The sequence below is a fragment of the Cyclopterus lumpus genome, chromosome 7, assembly GCF_009769545.1.
Source record: "Cyclopterus lumpus isolate fCycLum1 chromosome 7, fCycLum1.pri, whole genome shotgun sequence".
Lineage (NCBI taxonomy): Eukaryota > Metazoa > Chordata > Actinopteri > Perciformes > Cyclopteridae > Cyclopterus > Cyclopterus lumpus.
The window spans coordinates 14,457,782-14,470,315 of NC_046972.1; the positions used below are offsets into that span (position 1 = coordinate 14,457,782).

At 42.1% G+C, this 12,534-nt stretch overlaps 2 protein-coding genes across 5 annotated transcripts; both read left to right on the forward strand.

Annotated features, from left to right (window-relative positions):
* The first annotated feature begins 83 nt into the window (after window positions 1–83).
* Window positions 84–4,225, forward strand: lrrc23 (leucine rich repeat containing 23). Of its 3 annotated transcripts, none has more exons than XM_034538058.1 (8): window positions 84–557; window positions 1,790–1,899; window positions 2,011–2,131; window positions 2,217–2,358; window positions 2,709–2,839; window positions 2,972–3,108; window positions 3,212–3,416; window positions 3,512–4,225. In XM_034538058.1, the coding sequence occupies exons 1-8, from the start codon at window positions 477–479 to the stop codon at window positions 3,518–3,520; spliced, it is 936 nt and encodes a 311-aa protein (XP_034393949.1). In that variant the 5' UTR covers window positions 84–476; the 3' UTR covers window positions 3,521–4,225. The 3 variants fall into 3 exon arrangements, with proteins under 3 accessions (XP_034393949.1, XP_034393950.1, XP_034393948.1); XM_034538059.1 differs by having other exon boundaries at window positions 3,351–3,416; XM_034538057.1 differs by having other exon boundaries at window positions 3,212–4,225.
* A 219-nt stretch (window positions 4,226–4,444) lies between these two features.
* tktb (transketolase b) lies at window positions 4,445–11,383 on the forward strand. 2 transcript variants are annotated; one of them, XM_034538055.1, is made up of 14 exons: window positions 4,445–4,696; window positions 6,405–6,522; window positions 6,624–6,737; window positions 6,858–6,955; window positions 7,634–7,825; window positions 8,210–8,337; window positions 8,426–8,622; window positions 8,875–9,039; window positions 9,263–9,419; window positions 9,506–9,636; window positions 9,751–9,834; window positions 9,963–10,059; window positions 10,236–10,355; window positions 10,580–11,383. In XM_034538055.1, the coding sequence occupies exons 1-14, from the start codon at window positions 4,590–4,592 to the stop codon at window positions 10,750–10,752; spliced, it is 1,881 nt and encodes a 626-aa protein (XP_034393946.1). In that variant the 5' UTR covers window positions 4,445–4,589; the 3' UTR covers window positions 10,753–11,383. The 2 variants fall into 2 exon arrangements, with proteins under 2 accessions (XP_034393946.1, XP_034393947.1); XM_034538056.1 differs by lacking the exon at window positions 4,445–4,696 and adding an exon at window positions 5,635–5,846.
* The last annotated feature ends 1,151 nt before the right edge of the window (window positions 11,384–12,534 follow it).

Genomic DNA, 12,534 nt, shown 5'->3' on the forward strand with positions numbered 1-12,534 from the left:
TAACGTGACTGCGTTTCATCAAGTTCATGCCATCTAATTCAGAATAACATTTTCATGATCTATTAATCTAGTTTAACAGTTGCTAATATTTTGAAATTGTAGATTTCTAAAGCAGTGTTTTTGCAACTCTGTGGTTAAAAAAACAAAGGAGTATGGTGCAACATCTTGAACTACATACATATTGTGCACGCTGTTCTCTCTCTCCCTGAACGTGTTCCCATCAAATGCGTTTATTTCACCTGTGCGCGCGTTGCGGCTGTTGCGTTTCCATGGCAACAGCAACACAGCGGCTCTCCGTTTGTCCGGTCAGACCCGAAAGCAAAGCGTGGACACCTTATTCTAGCGTCTAGTTCCCGACTTAAACGCGACTTAAAAGCAAACAACACGTTGTTATATTTATCATAGTGGTCCAGTTTACTCGCTGAGCTGAACCCAGTCGTAACATTAGGGCCGCTGAATTGAGCAAAGAGAGCAGCATGTCTGAAGTCGATGAGGACGCATTCTTCTCGGATGAAGAGGGCGAGGAAGAGCATCAACAAGAAGCCGAAGAGGAGAAGGTAGAAGTAGTTAACGTTAGTTCACCTGAGAGATCACGACTGAAGAAACGTAACGTAGAACACGAATCACGACTTTTTAACGTTGTGGACTTGTTACCTGGGAGTTGTAGTTTAAGTTAACCATTCAATTTAGTACCGTTTATGTTAGAGCACTAATGTGTGCAATAACTAACGTTACTGCCATAGGTTGGTGGTTTAGATCGGTGCAGTAAACAAAATATCCTAAAAGGCTCAGGTCTCATCCCATAAGCTACTCCAAACAGAAGAAAGGGCCAGGCTGGATGACCCCGCCCCTTTCTATCTAAGGCCCAAGCACGTGTTTAATATGCGAACAATAAGCTACTACCGGGTATGGGTGCTTGAGTTATCTCGGTAACGCTTTATAATAGGGTACACATCCTATAATCTACTGAAGTGAGGCTTAGTTTAGCTCATGCCACGATTAAAGGGATCAAGTCACTATACTGTTATTATTCACACTTCATTAATTAAGAAATGTTATTTCAACGTTACAAATAATTACATAAACACATTTATTGAAACAACTCATGCTCCACCCTCTAGATTGTAAATTGAAAAACGCTTCACATTTATATGAAAATAGCTACTATTCTGCTTCAGAAAAGGCTCAACAAATGCATGTGTCTCAACCTATATGTAACTAAAATCCAGCTAATTTGGTAGCATTAAATATGAAGGAACTGATTTAACATAATTTAAATCCCTATTAAGTGTAAAAAAAATCCTGTAAAGTCATCATGACTTGATCATATGTTGACGGAGTCCAACAGAAATGTATGATGCAGCCTGCATTAAATAACGCATTAGTTAATCGTCAGTGTGTTATTTGTACCTTTTATGCAAAAGTTTACAGCTATATTTGTAAGTGGGTCAGTGGTTAGCAGGTCCGTCTTTCAATCAGGGGGTTGGTGGTTCAATCCCCGCCCTAGTCGATGTGTCCTTGAGCAAGACACTTGACCCTGAATTGTAACATGATTATAAGTCGCTTTGAATAAAAGCATCAGCTAAATGACATGTAATGTAAACTTCTATATGGGAGACCCAATTCATGGCTAACATGTTAGATTTGAAGCTCCATCGTATAGAGGGACTTGTGTCTCAGCTGGGCCTAATGCTTACACTTAAACATTGATGGGGTCTTGTTGTACATTTACTCTAAAAAAACCAACGATTTTGACGATATAATCCTGTGATGTCTTCCCGTCTAATAGGCACCGGTTTGCGTTTTGACCCAAGAAACCATAGAGCGGGGACTCTCGTTGCTCTGCCGAACAGGAAATGGACTTGGACATGCATTTGTCAAAATGGACCTAAAAAACAAGTAAGATAGCAAAAATACATTCAAAGCAAAATTGGCTGCCATCTCCAATTAATTGTAACAATCTCTTTCATGTTATACTAACTTTCTGTTCGAAATCATTGTACCACTTAGTGGTCTGAATGACATTGCTGCAATCGGCAGTTATCCTCACCTACGTTTTCTGGATGTATCCAACAACCGCCTTGTTGACCTTTCTCCTCTGGCATCTCTCACACAGCTGCTCTGGCTGAAGGCAAGGACCTCTCTTCTCTATTCATTTATAAAAGGATGTTGACTTTAACTGATGGTGAATCTTGATTGCAACTCTTCCTCTGTAGGTTGACAATAATGCTGTGGAATGCTTCAAAAGGCAACCTTTAGCTCAGTTGACCTACTTGCAGTGGCTGAGTATGGCAATGAACCGGCTAACAGACCTGGACGGCCTGGTCGGGCCGGCCTTGGAGAGCCTCAATCTTACAGGTTGATCTGTTGGTTTTATATCAGGATAAGTGGTGTTTGAGTTCACTATGTGAATGACTGATGATGTATTACACTAAGTCTGAGTTTCCTAAAGTGAGGTCTGTCAAATGAGGAAGTGTTAACTATCACTATAAATTGAAATTAAAGAAATTATAACATCACATAAGTTATTTATTTGATCAGAAGGGGGTTTACTATGCCATGTGTTATCATGCAGTCTATATATACATGTGTATATATATATATATATATATATATATATATATATATATCATCAATTAATCACATATGATGTGCCTAATATATTTGTGTAAAGTCCTGGACATGACATTTAGCAACCTCTCTGGCAGGTAACAGTATTAAAAAAGTGGCTGGTCTTCAGAGTAGCTGTTTTGCAAATCTGGTAACTCTGGAGCTGAGGGGAAACCAATTGGATACCACGGATGGCATCAACCTTCCTAACCTGCAGCAATTATATCTGGTAATAAAAGCACTATTATTTGGTGAATTGCACTACCACACTGGATGAGGTTGATCACTTAATACCAGCCTTAATATCCATGTAATGACCCAGAGAACAGATTACCTGTAAGTGTCTTTGCTCTACGTTCAGGCCCAAAATGTTATCAAGCGTTTGGAGGGTTTAGAGAAGTTGGAGCGCCTCACCACCCTTCACCTTCGAGATAACCAGCTGGATACTCTGAATGGCCTCAGCTCCAACATGAAGTGTCTCCAGTACCTCAATGTCAGGTACACAGTTGTATCCCAACAGAGCAGATCAGAGCCTTTCATCAATTCAGTAAAACACCAAATAAAATGATATATCCCACATGCTTCTGTCTCTGTCTCTTAGAGGCAATGCCATCTTAGATGAGAATGCCCTGCAATGCCTTGCACTTATGTCAAAAACTCTGCGAGCTTTGGTCCTTTCTGACAATCCTCTGGTGGAAACGACAGACTACCGGCTGAATGTACTGATTCTCCTGCCACAGCTGGAGCAACTTGACAAAGATCCTGTGTCCCCTGAGGAGAGGACTGAGGCCTGTGAGAAAAGCAAGGTAAAGCTAAGAAACATCTAATTTTTGTTTGTGGCATGCTCAGACAAAAAACTTCTCTTTTGCTGGTTGTTTTAATGCCATGAGTGTCCTTTCAGGTACTTTAAGAAGAGTTGGAGCCATAAGATTTGCAATGATAGCAAAAATGAGGAAGTGTTTGACTTCCTTGAAAACTGTGATTGTGTTGTGTGAGAAGTATAGGCTACATCTTGATAGCGTATCTGTGACAGATGCACTTTGTATCTGTAAAATGTATATATAAGGGTTGCTTCATGTTCTTACACTAGTACACCCTACATCTATTTTTTGAAAAATACAATTTTGAAAATGTTTTTTTCTCTTGCATCCATTGACATGTACAAATGCAGATAATCAGCAAGTTGCAGAGCAATGTGCCAGTAACTACGGAAAGAGAAAAAATGGAATATTTGAACCTCGTTTTGCCTCTTTGTTTCCCTGAGTAAGGATGAGAGGGCAAATTCCGCCACCATTTCCGTGTTGGCAGCCATCCAGTTCAGCTTTAAAGGGACAGCGACATGCATGTATGGAAAATCCCCACATAAACTGAGCTGTACTGGTCTTCAAGCACAGCGTATGCATATTGTATCAAATAATACAATTATTTCTGATTAATAGTTGTACTTAAGTTATCATTCATATTTCCATAGCTCACATAATGTTGCAAACAACCAGGAAGCCACCTCTTTAAAAAGACTGCCCGTTTTTGTAGGTCTTCAAAGCATTGGTTGCAATTGTTGTCGTATTCCATGATAATTAAAAAACCAAGCCATATAACTTGCTTCAGTTCTCCACATTGTGTCTGGCTGTAATGATTCGTGCTTTATGTCTATTCACTGGCGACGTGCTCATTAGAAAGGACATTATAAGAACGAAGTAACCACAGAGCTGTAACCTTCATTGGCTGAAATCATCAGTGTAAGAAGCACACGGTAGACTGTTCCTCCAATGATTGGACCAGGTGGGAGTGGCTGTGCAGGAAGACATAAGTGCCCCCTCCTCTCTGAGCTTCCACCTCCTCGGTTGTACTTTGATCCGACAGCTTGCAGCGGCGTTGCGCAGTTTTGAACCTCCGACCCCGGGAAGCAACTGTTTAATTAAAGTAACCAAACTAGTCAAGCGGACGCGGTTAAAAAATAAATTAAAAATCCAGAAACCATGACTAGCTACCACAAACCCGATGAAAAAACTCTGCAGGGACTGAAAGACATCGCCAATAAGCTCCGGATCAACTCCGTTAAGGCGACATGCGCCTCTAACTCTGGGTAAGCTTTGCCAAAGTAATGCTGGATTGAGTTTATACGAAGCACACTGCCAAAATGTGCAATGTTTTGTAATGGTAACGTGGCGTTGGCTGAAACGCGTTTAATCTGCGGCGCCCGGTGGCACGTGCTGCAAATTACTTTCACGCGGTGGAAACACAGCCACAGCGAGCAGCGAACTATTAAGAGAACTGCTCCACAAACGTTTTAAGCTATTTTGAGAGTTATATTTTTCTGCGTGCATGACTGTGCTAAAGTGAGCATACGATAACACTTTGTGTCGTCAATGAAAACCAGCAGCAGCGTCTTGTGTCGTCTCAATCAGAGACATCACGCGCTCTAATCAAACCGGCATGCCAGGTGCTACGTTACTAGATTACATTTGGTCTTTAGCACCGAGCTGCTTCTTCTAGGCTAACGAGGAACCACATGGTTATGCGAAAGAGCGACTCTTGTGGTCAGTGTGAAACTAATTTATAATTACGAAGATGCAACACCAGTTGCAATTTTCAGGAAATTGGTGTCGCGTGTGATAACGTGGCTATCAAAGGGGCCCTTGTAGTTTTACTTCGTCCAAAATGCTTCTTCAACGTAAGCTGTTTGGCAACCTGACGTCTTCCGCTTCACAACCCTGAACCAGGGTCCGAGCGGTAGTAGTTTAAATGGTTTCTTTGTTGACATGGGTGGGATTTTTATGGTTTCTGTAACCTAGCTAGAGATTATTCCTGGCCCCCTTTGGTTGTCCTATTCTCTAGAGTCTAGCTGTATCTGTGTACACACCCACAATGCAAAACCACAATCTGTACCTGTATTGCATGTCATTCACCCCTAAAGGTCAATTGCATTGAGCAATTCCAATCCACTTTTGCAAGATATCCGGCATTGTAATTGTGACTTAGGCAACTCTCAAAAACGTTTGTTGGTAAACCGGTTTGTCACTTCCTTATGGCAACGGACCAATGGATGGATTATAGCCTGTATTTCCTGACTGGCATCTGATGTGCTGATACTGTTTAACAAAGGATGTTTTTCAGTTTTTACACCCAAAACTCAACACCATTCTCATTATTTTCTTTATGGATCATTACACTTGAGTATCTGATTACTTTCAGTTTATTTGCCAACAGGTTATCGTTCATCAAGAGGACAAGGGGTAAACAGAGCAATGGGTTTTTTTTATTGTGAAATCTAACAGTGGACGTGATGTATGTTTGATTAAGATAACTGTGTTCCAGCATGGTTGAAATGATGCCATTTGTAATTTAACCCGCATAGGGAAGCAGAGAGCCTGTTTAGTAACCTAGGATTTCTAAACATGAATATTGCAATACTCTGACCACTATTTTCAGAAACTAAGTTTACTTGTGTATTTTTTTTTTTTGTTTAACACTCACACACACACAAAGTGGAAACATGACTGATCATGTTGCAGATTAATGATCTATTGACAATATTGATTTCCCTAGTTTCAAGAGATGGAAGGCTCTCTTTAAAATAATTTATTGCATTGCAAATCTATCTTTAAAAAAAAAATAATTAATGCTTTTCAGGAATGACCAATTGTGATGTTTTCAAACTAAAACCGGTGTGAGGACTCCTGAATGTAGCAACACATGCATGTATGTGCATGGTGTGTGACTTAGTTTTCTTGTTTAAATATTTTTCTTGTGACATGTTCTCAACAGACTCGTCTCCATTTCTCTCTCCCCAGTCACCCCACATCATGCTGCAGTGCAGCAGAGCTCATGTCTGTGCTCTTTTTCCACACCATGCGCTACAAAGCAGATGACCCTCGCAACCAGTGTAACGACCGCTTTGTGCTCTCAAAGGTTGGCTTTCATTTCTTTGAGAGAGTATATTCTTCAGTTGGGCAGCGCACCTGTGGTGTGGTATCCACGGTCTTTAAAGACTCCTCCCGCTGTCTCTCTAGGGTCATGCTGCACCTATCCTGTATGCTGTGTGGGCAGAGGCGGGTTTCCTGAAGGAGTCTGAACTGCTCAACCTGCGCAAGGTTGACTGTGATCTGGAGGGGCACCCCACACCAGTAAGTTCAAAATCCTGAGTTCCTTTTGTGTTTACGTTTCCTTGGAAAACAGAATATCATGTTCAAGTCACACTCTGTCAATATCTTGCATGCCATATTTTCCCCTCTTCTATTCATCAGAAACTGGCCTTTGTCGATGTGGCAACAGGATCTCTGGGACAGGGCCTCGGGGCTTCCTGTGGGATGGCATACACTGGCAAACATTTTGACAAATCAGGGTGAGTGTATGGATACAAAAATATGTATATTCATTAAGGGGTTCAAAGACTTGCATTAACCCTCAACAAGAGTTTTTCAAAGAACTAAAGACCGGCAGTCGGGTAACTTCTTTCTTTTAAAGTGATGCCTGAAACACTGTAATCGGTTTAATGGTAACACCTGTAGTAGTGAAGCTGGTATTGTGTTAAATCACTCAGACAGATGTCTGCAGTGAGGTCAAAAGGTATTTGCTCTGCTACAACAGGAATATTCAACACGGTAAAAATAATACAGACCAATTTATTTGCCTCTGGGGGAGTGTCACGACTATCAATGTTGGATTCTAAAGAAAATAATAACTCAATTTTTAAGTGGAAAGATATTATGTACTGCTGCTTCCACTGAAGTTTTTGTTATACAAATCCACTACAGTGCAAGGACCAGTGATGGGATTGTCGAGACTGCTATCGGATAGCTTGAATGTATAGTTCTTGATTGAAGACCAGTGATTGCACTAAACTGTTTGGAGACAAAGGGCAAAACTTCTGCAGCCCTCTGGTCAGACCTTTCCCTTGGGTAGTCTACTTCCAGTCTCAATTCAACAGACCGTAATCATGTAGGAACCATTATGTGCTCAATTGTTTGGAGATCAACATTGCCATTTCCTGTTTCTCCTTTCTGCATTGGCATGCATGTAGATACCGTGTGTACTGCATGCTGGGTGATGGAGAGTCTTCAGAGGGCTCAGTGTGGGAGGCCATGGCATTTGCCTCCTACTACGATCTGGACAACTTGGTGGCTATCATAGATGTCAATCGGCTCGCTCAAAGTGAAGCTGCACCCCTGAAGCACGACGTGGAGACCCACCGCAAGCGCTGTGAAGCCTTTGGGTCAGTACCAAGTATTCCTCCACTTTTATCTAATTTCCAACCAAAACATTTTGACCAACGGCCCCTCCTTAAAATGTCTAGGAATACATTATCAACATAACTTTTGGATGTAGTAATATATTTTTATATAATCAGGACCTTACATTATCGTTCAAAAGTTGTAATTTCCTTTCATTTTCGTGGGTTGACATTTTACTTGGCCAACTCTCGCACATCTGTTTTCACATTTCTACCCTCCTGTGGCCTCTTGACCGTTCTTCTCTCTTTCCAGGTGTTGAGTGAGATGCTTAACTTGTTAGCTCAGTAGTTATTAAAGAAATATGAACCCAAAACACAGGGCTGTACAGTGTCTGCATGCTGTTAAACTGAGCAATATTTTTGTAGGTGGAACACATATGTTGTGGATGGACACGATGTGGAGGAGCTGTGCAAAGCTTTGTGGCAGGCTCAGCAGGTGAAGGGCAAACCCACTTGCATTGTAGCCAAGACGTTCAAGGGCAAAGGACTCAAAAGTAAGTGTTTTCATGTGGTGGATATTTAATTTACTGAGCTATTTCATTTTCTGATTTTGACTCGTACTTGTTAATTACTTTGCTGTAGATATTGAGGATCTTGATAACTGGCATGGAAAGCCCATTCCCAAGGACAGGGTGGATGCCATCCTGAAAGACCTGCAGGCTTTGATCCAGGTCCCCAACAAGACCCTGTGCCCTGAGCTGCCCAAAGACGACACAGCACCTGCAGACCTTAGCACCATCTCTCTCCCTTCACCCCCAGCATACAAAAAGGGAGACAAGGTACCTTTTTACGCGTTTCTTGCTTTCCTATTGAATGCTGGCTAATGTGATTGATTACATTTTTAGGGAAACTTTAATCATGTGTCGTAATGGATGCAAAGCCCCTTTTACAGTCAATGAAAGTTTACTAATGCCACTGTTTATTAGCATAAAAGTTCCATGCAGACGTGGTGGTTGTAACCTACATGTAGATTATCATTTTGTTGTGTTAATTACCTTGTTAATCAGTCTTCACCCATTCCGTCCTGTCAGATGGCAACAAGGCGTGCATACGGTGTTGCACTGGCCAGGCTGGGCCAAGCGAGCGAGAGAGTGGTGGCCCTCGATGGAGACACCAAAAACTCCACTTTCTCGGAAACATTCAAGAAGGCCTTCCCTGACCGCTACATTGAGTGCTTCATTGCTGAACAGAACATGGTACACAATAGTTAACTATTTACACGCTCTTAAACTTGGCTCACATTTGTCTTCACTACCAACGTCTGTGCCAAACTGGTCTAATATGTTAGATTTATTCTCTAACATGAAAATCCCAGCCTCTTACTACTCATTTGTGATCAGTTTACGTGTGGCTCCATGCCTTATCACATACGCAGTCATTAAGACTAACCCTTAATACCAATTCTACTTACTGCTGCAGGTGAGTGTGGCCATTGGCTGTGCCGCCCGAGACCGCACGGTTGCATTTGCCAGCACGTTTGCTGCCTTTTTCGCCAGAGCCTATGACCAGATCCGTATGGGAGCCATCTCCCAGTCAAATATCAACCTGGTAGGGTCCCATTGCGGCGTCTCCATCGGTAAGCCTTCTGCTGAAGTGTCGCAAGCTTAGTTATGGAGGTGAGTGAGTGTTCCCGGCCCTCGACTGATCTTCTTTTGCTTTCAGGCGAGGATGGTCCTTCACAGATGGCCCTTGAAGACTTGGCCATGTTCCGTGCCATCCCAACATGTACTGTGTTTTACCCCAGTGATGCAGTGTCCACAGAGAGGGCTGTTGAGCTGTCAGCCAACACCAAGGTTGGTAGGCTAACTTGTGGTAGATTTTGTCCAGTAATTTAGTAAGTAATCCAGTCTTCACAATGATGGGAGAGTAACGTTCGTATGTTGTAACTCATCACTCTATATTCTCAGGGTATCTGTTTCATCCGTACCAGTAGACCAGAGACTGCAGTGCTCTACTCTCCAGATGAGAAGTTTCAAGTGGGCATTGCTAAGGTAATGATCAAGACAATGATTTTTTTACACACTCCCAATACAGGTCTACCAAGTAGCTGTAGCAACAAAAAAATATTTGAATAAACACCAGAAAATGAAGGTGCATGAATAAATGTCTACTTTACCAGGTTGTGCGTGAGTCTGACAGTGACTGTGTGACTGTGATTGGAGCTGGTATTACTCTGCATGAGGCCCTTGCTGCTGCTGATATGCTGGCCAAAGAAGGTAAACTTGCATTGCCCTCTACTGGCTAGATGTAGGTATTGAAGCCGACAATTCATAACATTCATCCACAATTCATGTTTGGTAATTCAGGGGATGGAAGTCATCAGTTTCTAGGTTGGCCAGTATGGTTTAATAAACATTTCCCAAAGTAACAATCTCCTAATGAATACCTATAGGAAAGAACATCCGCGTCATTGACCCATTCACCATCAAGCCCTTGGATGCCTCTACCATTCTGGCCAGTGCCAAAGCCACAAAGGGACAGATCATCACTGTGGAGGACCACTACAAGGAGGGTAGGTTGTTTTCTGTTTTTGTGCTATTGGAGGCTTCTCTAGTAATGTACCAATGTGTGCTGAAGGGGCCATAATTGAAAACGGCTCCTAAGTGCTACTAGTTTGCCCCTAGATGTTGGTGTTTAAGCAGAGTGGGGGTGTTCTCAATGTACCAGGCTCTATTAAGAGGGCATCATGTCAGCCTGTGAAGGTTTGAGCTGACTGTTTCTCTCTCCTCTGTCCAGGTGGTCTTGGTGAAGCAGTGCTGTCAGCAGTGGGCCAAGAGCCTGGCATTGTTGTGACCCGACTGGCAGTGACTGGTATTCCCCGCAGCGGAAAGCCCCAAGAGATGCTCGACATCTTTGGCATCAGCGCCAAGCACATTGCCAACGCTGTGCGTCAGACCTTTGCAAACTAAGGACTTCCCCGTACCTCGCTTGACGCTCTGTTCCATCGCAATCAACATGCAGTTAACTGGCTTGTCTCTGCCCATGTGCCGTCTTGTAGCTTTGACTCGAGTGGTGTGTGTTTACCCTGTATTGTTGTTACCACAGATTGTGAGGGATGAGAGCAGGTGTGCAGTGTTGTTAAAGACTATTGTTTAGCCTTTTCTCAATTATTATTTTTTTTTTCTTTCTCTAACCCTTTGGAACATTCCTTTCTTGTATCCTTTTATGTGTTCAAAACCATCACTGAATACAGTAAATCTGGTATGTTTACCAGATTAAAAACATGCCAGCAGCAGACCTGGCTCTGATCCATTGTAAACTGTCAGGCCGCTACTTCTTTTTTGCATTCCAATCTTTTCCTTTTCACTCTTACAGCCATGCCTCAAGGGTTTTTTCCCCAAGAAACACTGTTACTGTTGGTCATAAATGCTAATGGTTTTGAAGTCTTTTAATGCTTAAACCAGTTTTAGACATGAACAGTTTGACCATTCCTCTTTTGTGTGATGCCACATGGGCATCACACACAGCTACTGGTTTTCCAGGGCACTGGTGTCATCCTGTTGTACTTGTGTTGCATTGAATTAAAAAGAATTTACCCAACTTGTTTTTGTCTTGTTTCTTCCGTTCCGCTATGCCAGTCCCACTTTGTTCAAGGCTAAATTGCATCACCTAGTGGATGGATCACAATAGTTTTTTTTTGCACATGTGTTCGTGATGCCCAAAGAAAGATGTAATAACTTAATTGTTCACCCTTCTGTAAACATCGCCTCAATGAATTGCCATAATGTTGTGTACAGCCATTCGTGGTTCCCACACTACGTATGATTGACATTTTCTAGTCATTAGTGAAATCCATGAGATGTGGTCCAGGATTAAACTATTTAGGTGCACACTTTTCATTTATCGTCTGCCATCATGAGGATGGTATTTGTGGTTTTAAGAAATGTTCTCATCAGGCAATCAAATTTCACCAAAATACTACAAAAAAACAAACTCATTGCCTCATCTTTTACTGCTCTCTAGCAAGTGTTGGCATGCTACCAAGGTGAGCCTTCAGCATGCTGAAAGGCATTTAACTTTATGCACCATTGTCTGTTTATTTTAAAACATGTTGCTAGAAACCTTGTTGTAATGTTTGACTCACTTAAGCTTTGAATGGTGGATCAAGATAATTGTCCAGTTCTGCTTCCTTCAATTAAGAATAATCTCAAACTAAACGCATACTCTGACCTGGAAAAAAGTAATTCATGCACTTATTTTCTCTTGACTCGACTAACACTCCTTTCCGGCATAAACCAAAAATCCATCTTCCGCTTCCAACCAGTCCAGATTGCAGCAGCTCGGCTTCTTACATGGTTCTAACAGACAACATCACATTACTCCAGTCCTGGCCTCTCTACTGGCTCCCTGCGTGTTTTGGAATTGATTTTAAGATTTTACTGATTACTTTTAAAGCCCGCCTGGGTCTGGCCCCAAGCTACATTGTTGAAATGTTAGCCCCATGTGAGCCAGCTCACAGCCTTAGATCCTCTGGTCGGGGCCCTCCTGGCCGTTCCAAGTACGAAGCTTAAATCAAAAGGTGACTCCTCGACTTTGGAACAACCTACCTGAGGGGTTAAGGCTCGCAGAATCAATGACTTCTTTTAAATCATTTCTTAAAATCCATTTCTATAGAATTCCTTTTAAGTGCTTTTATGCAGGTTCCCCTGATTTGTCTGTTTTTTCTATTCCATTTGCTCTTTTTGGTTGTC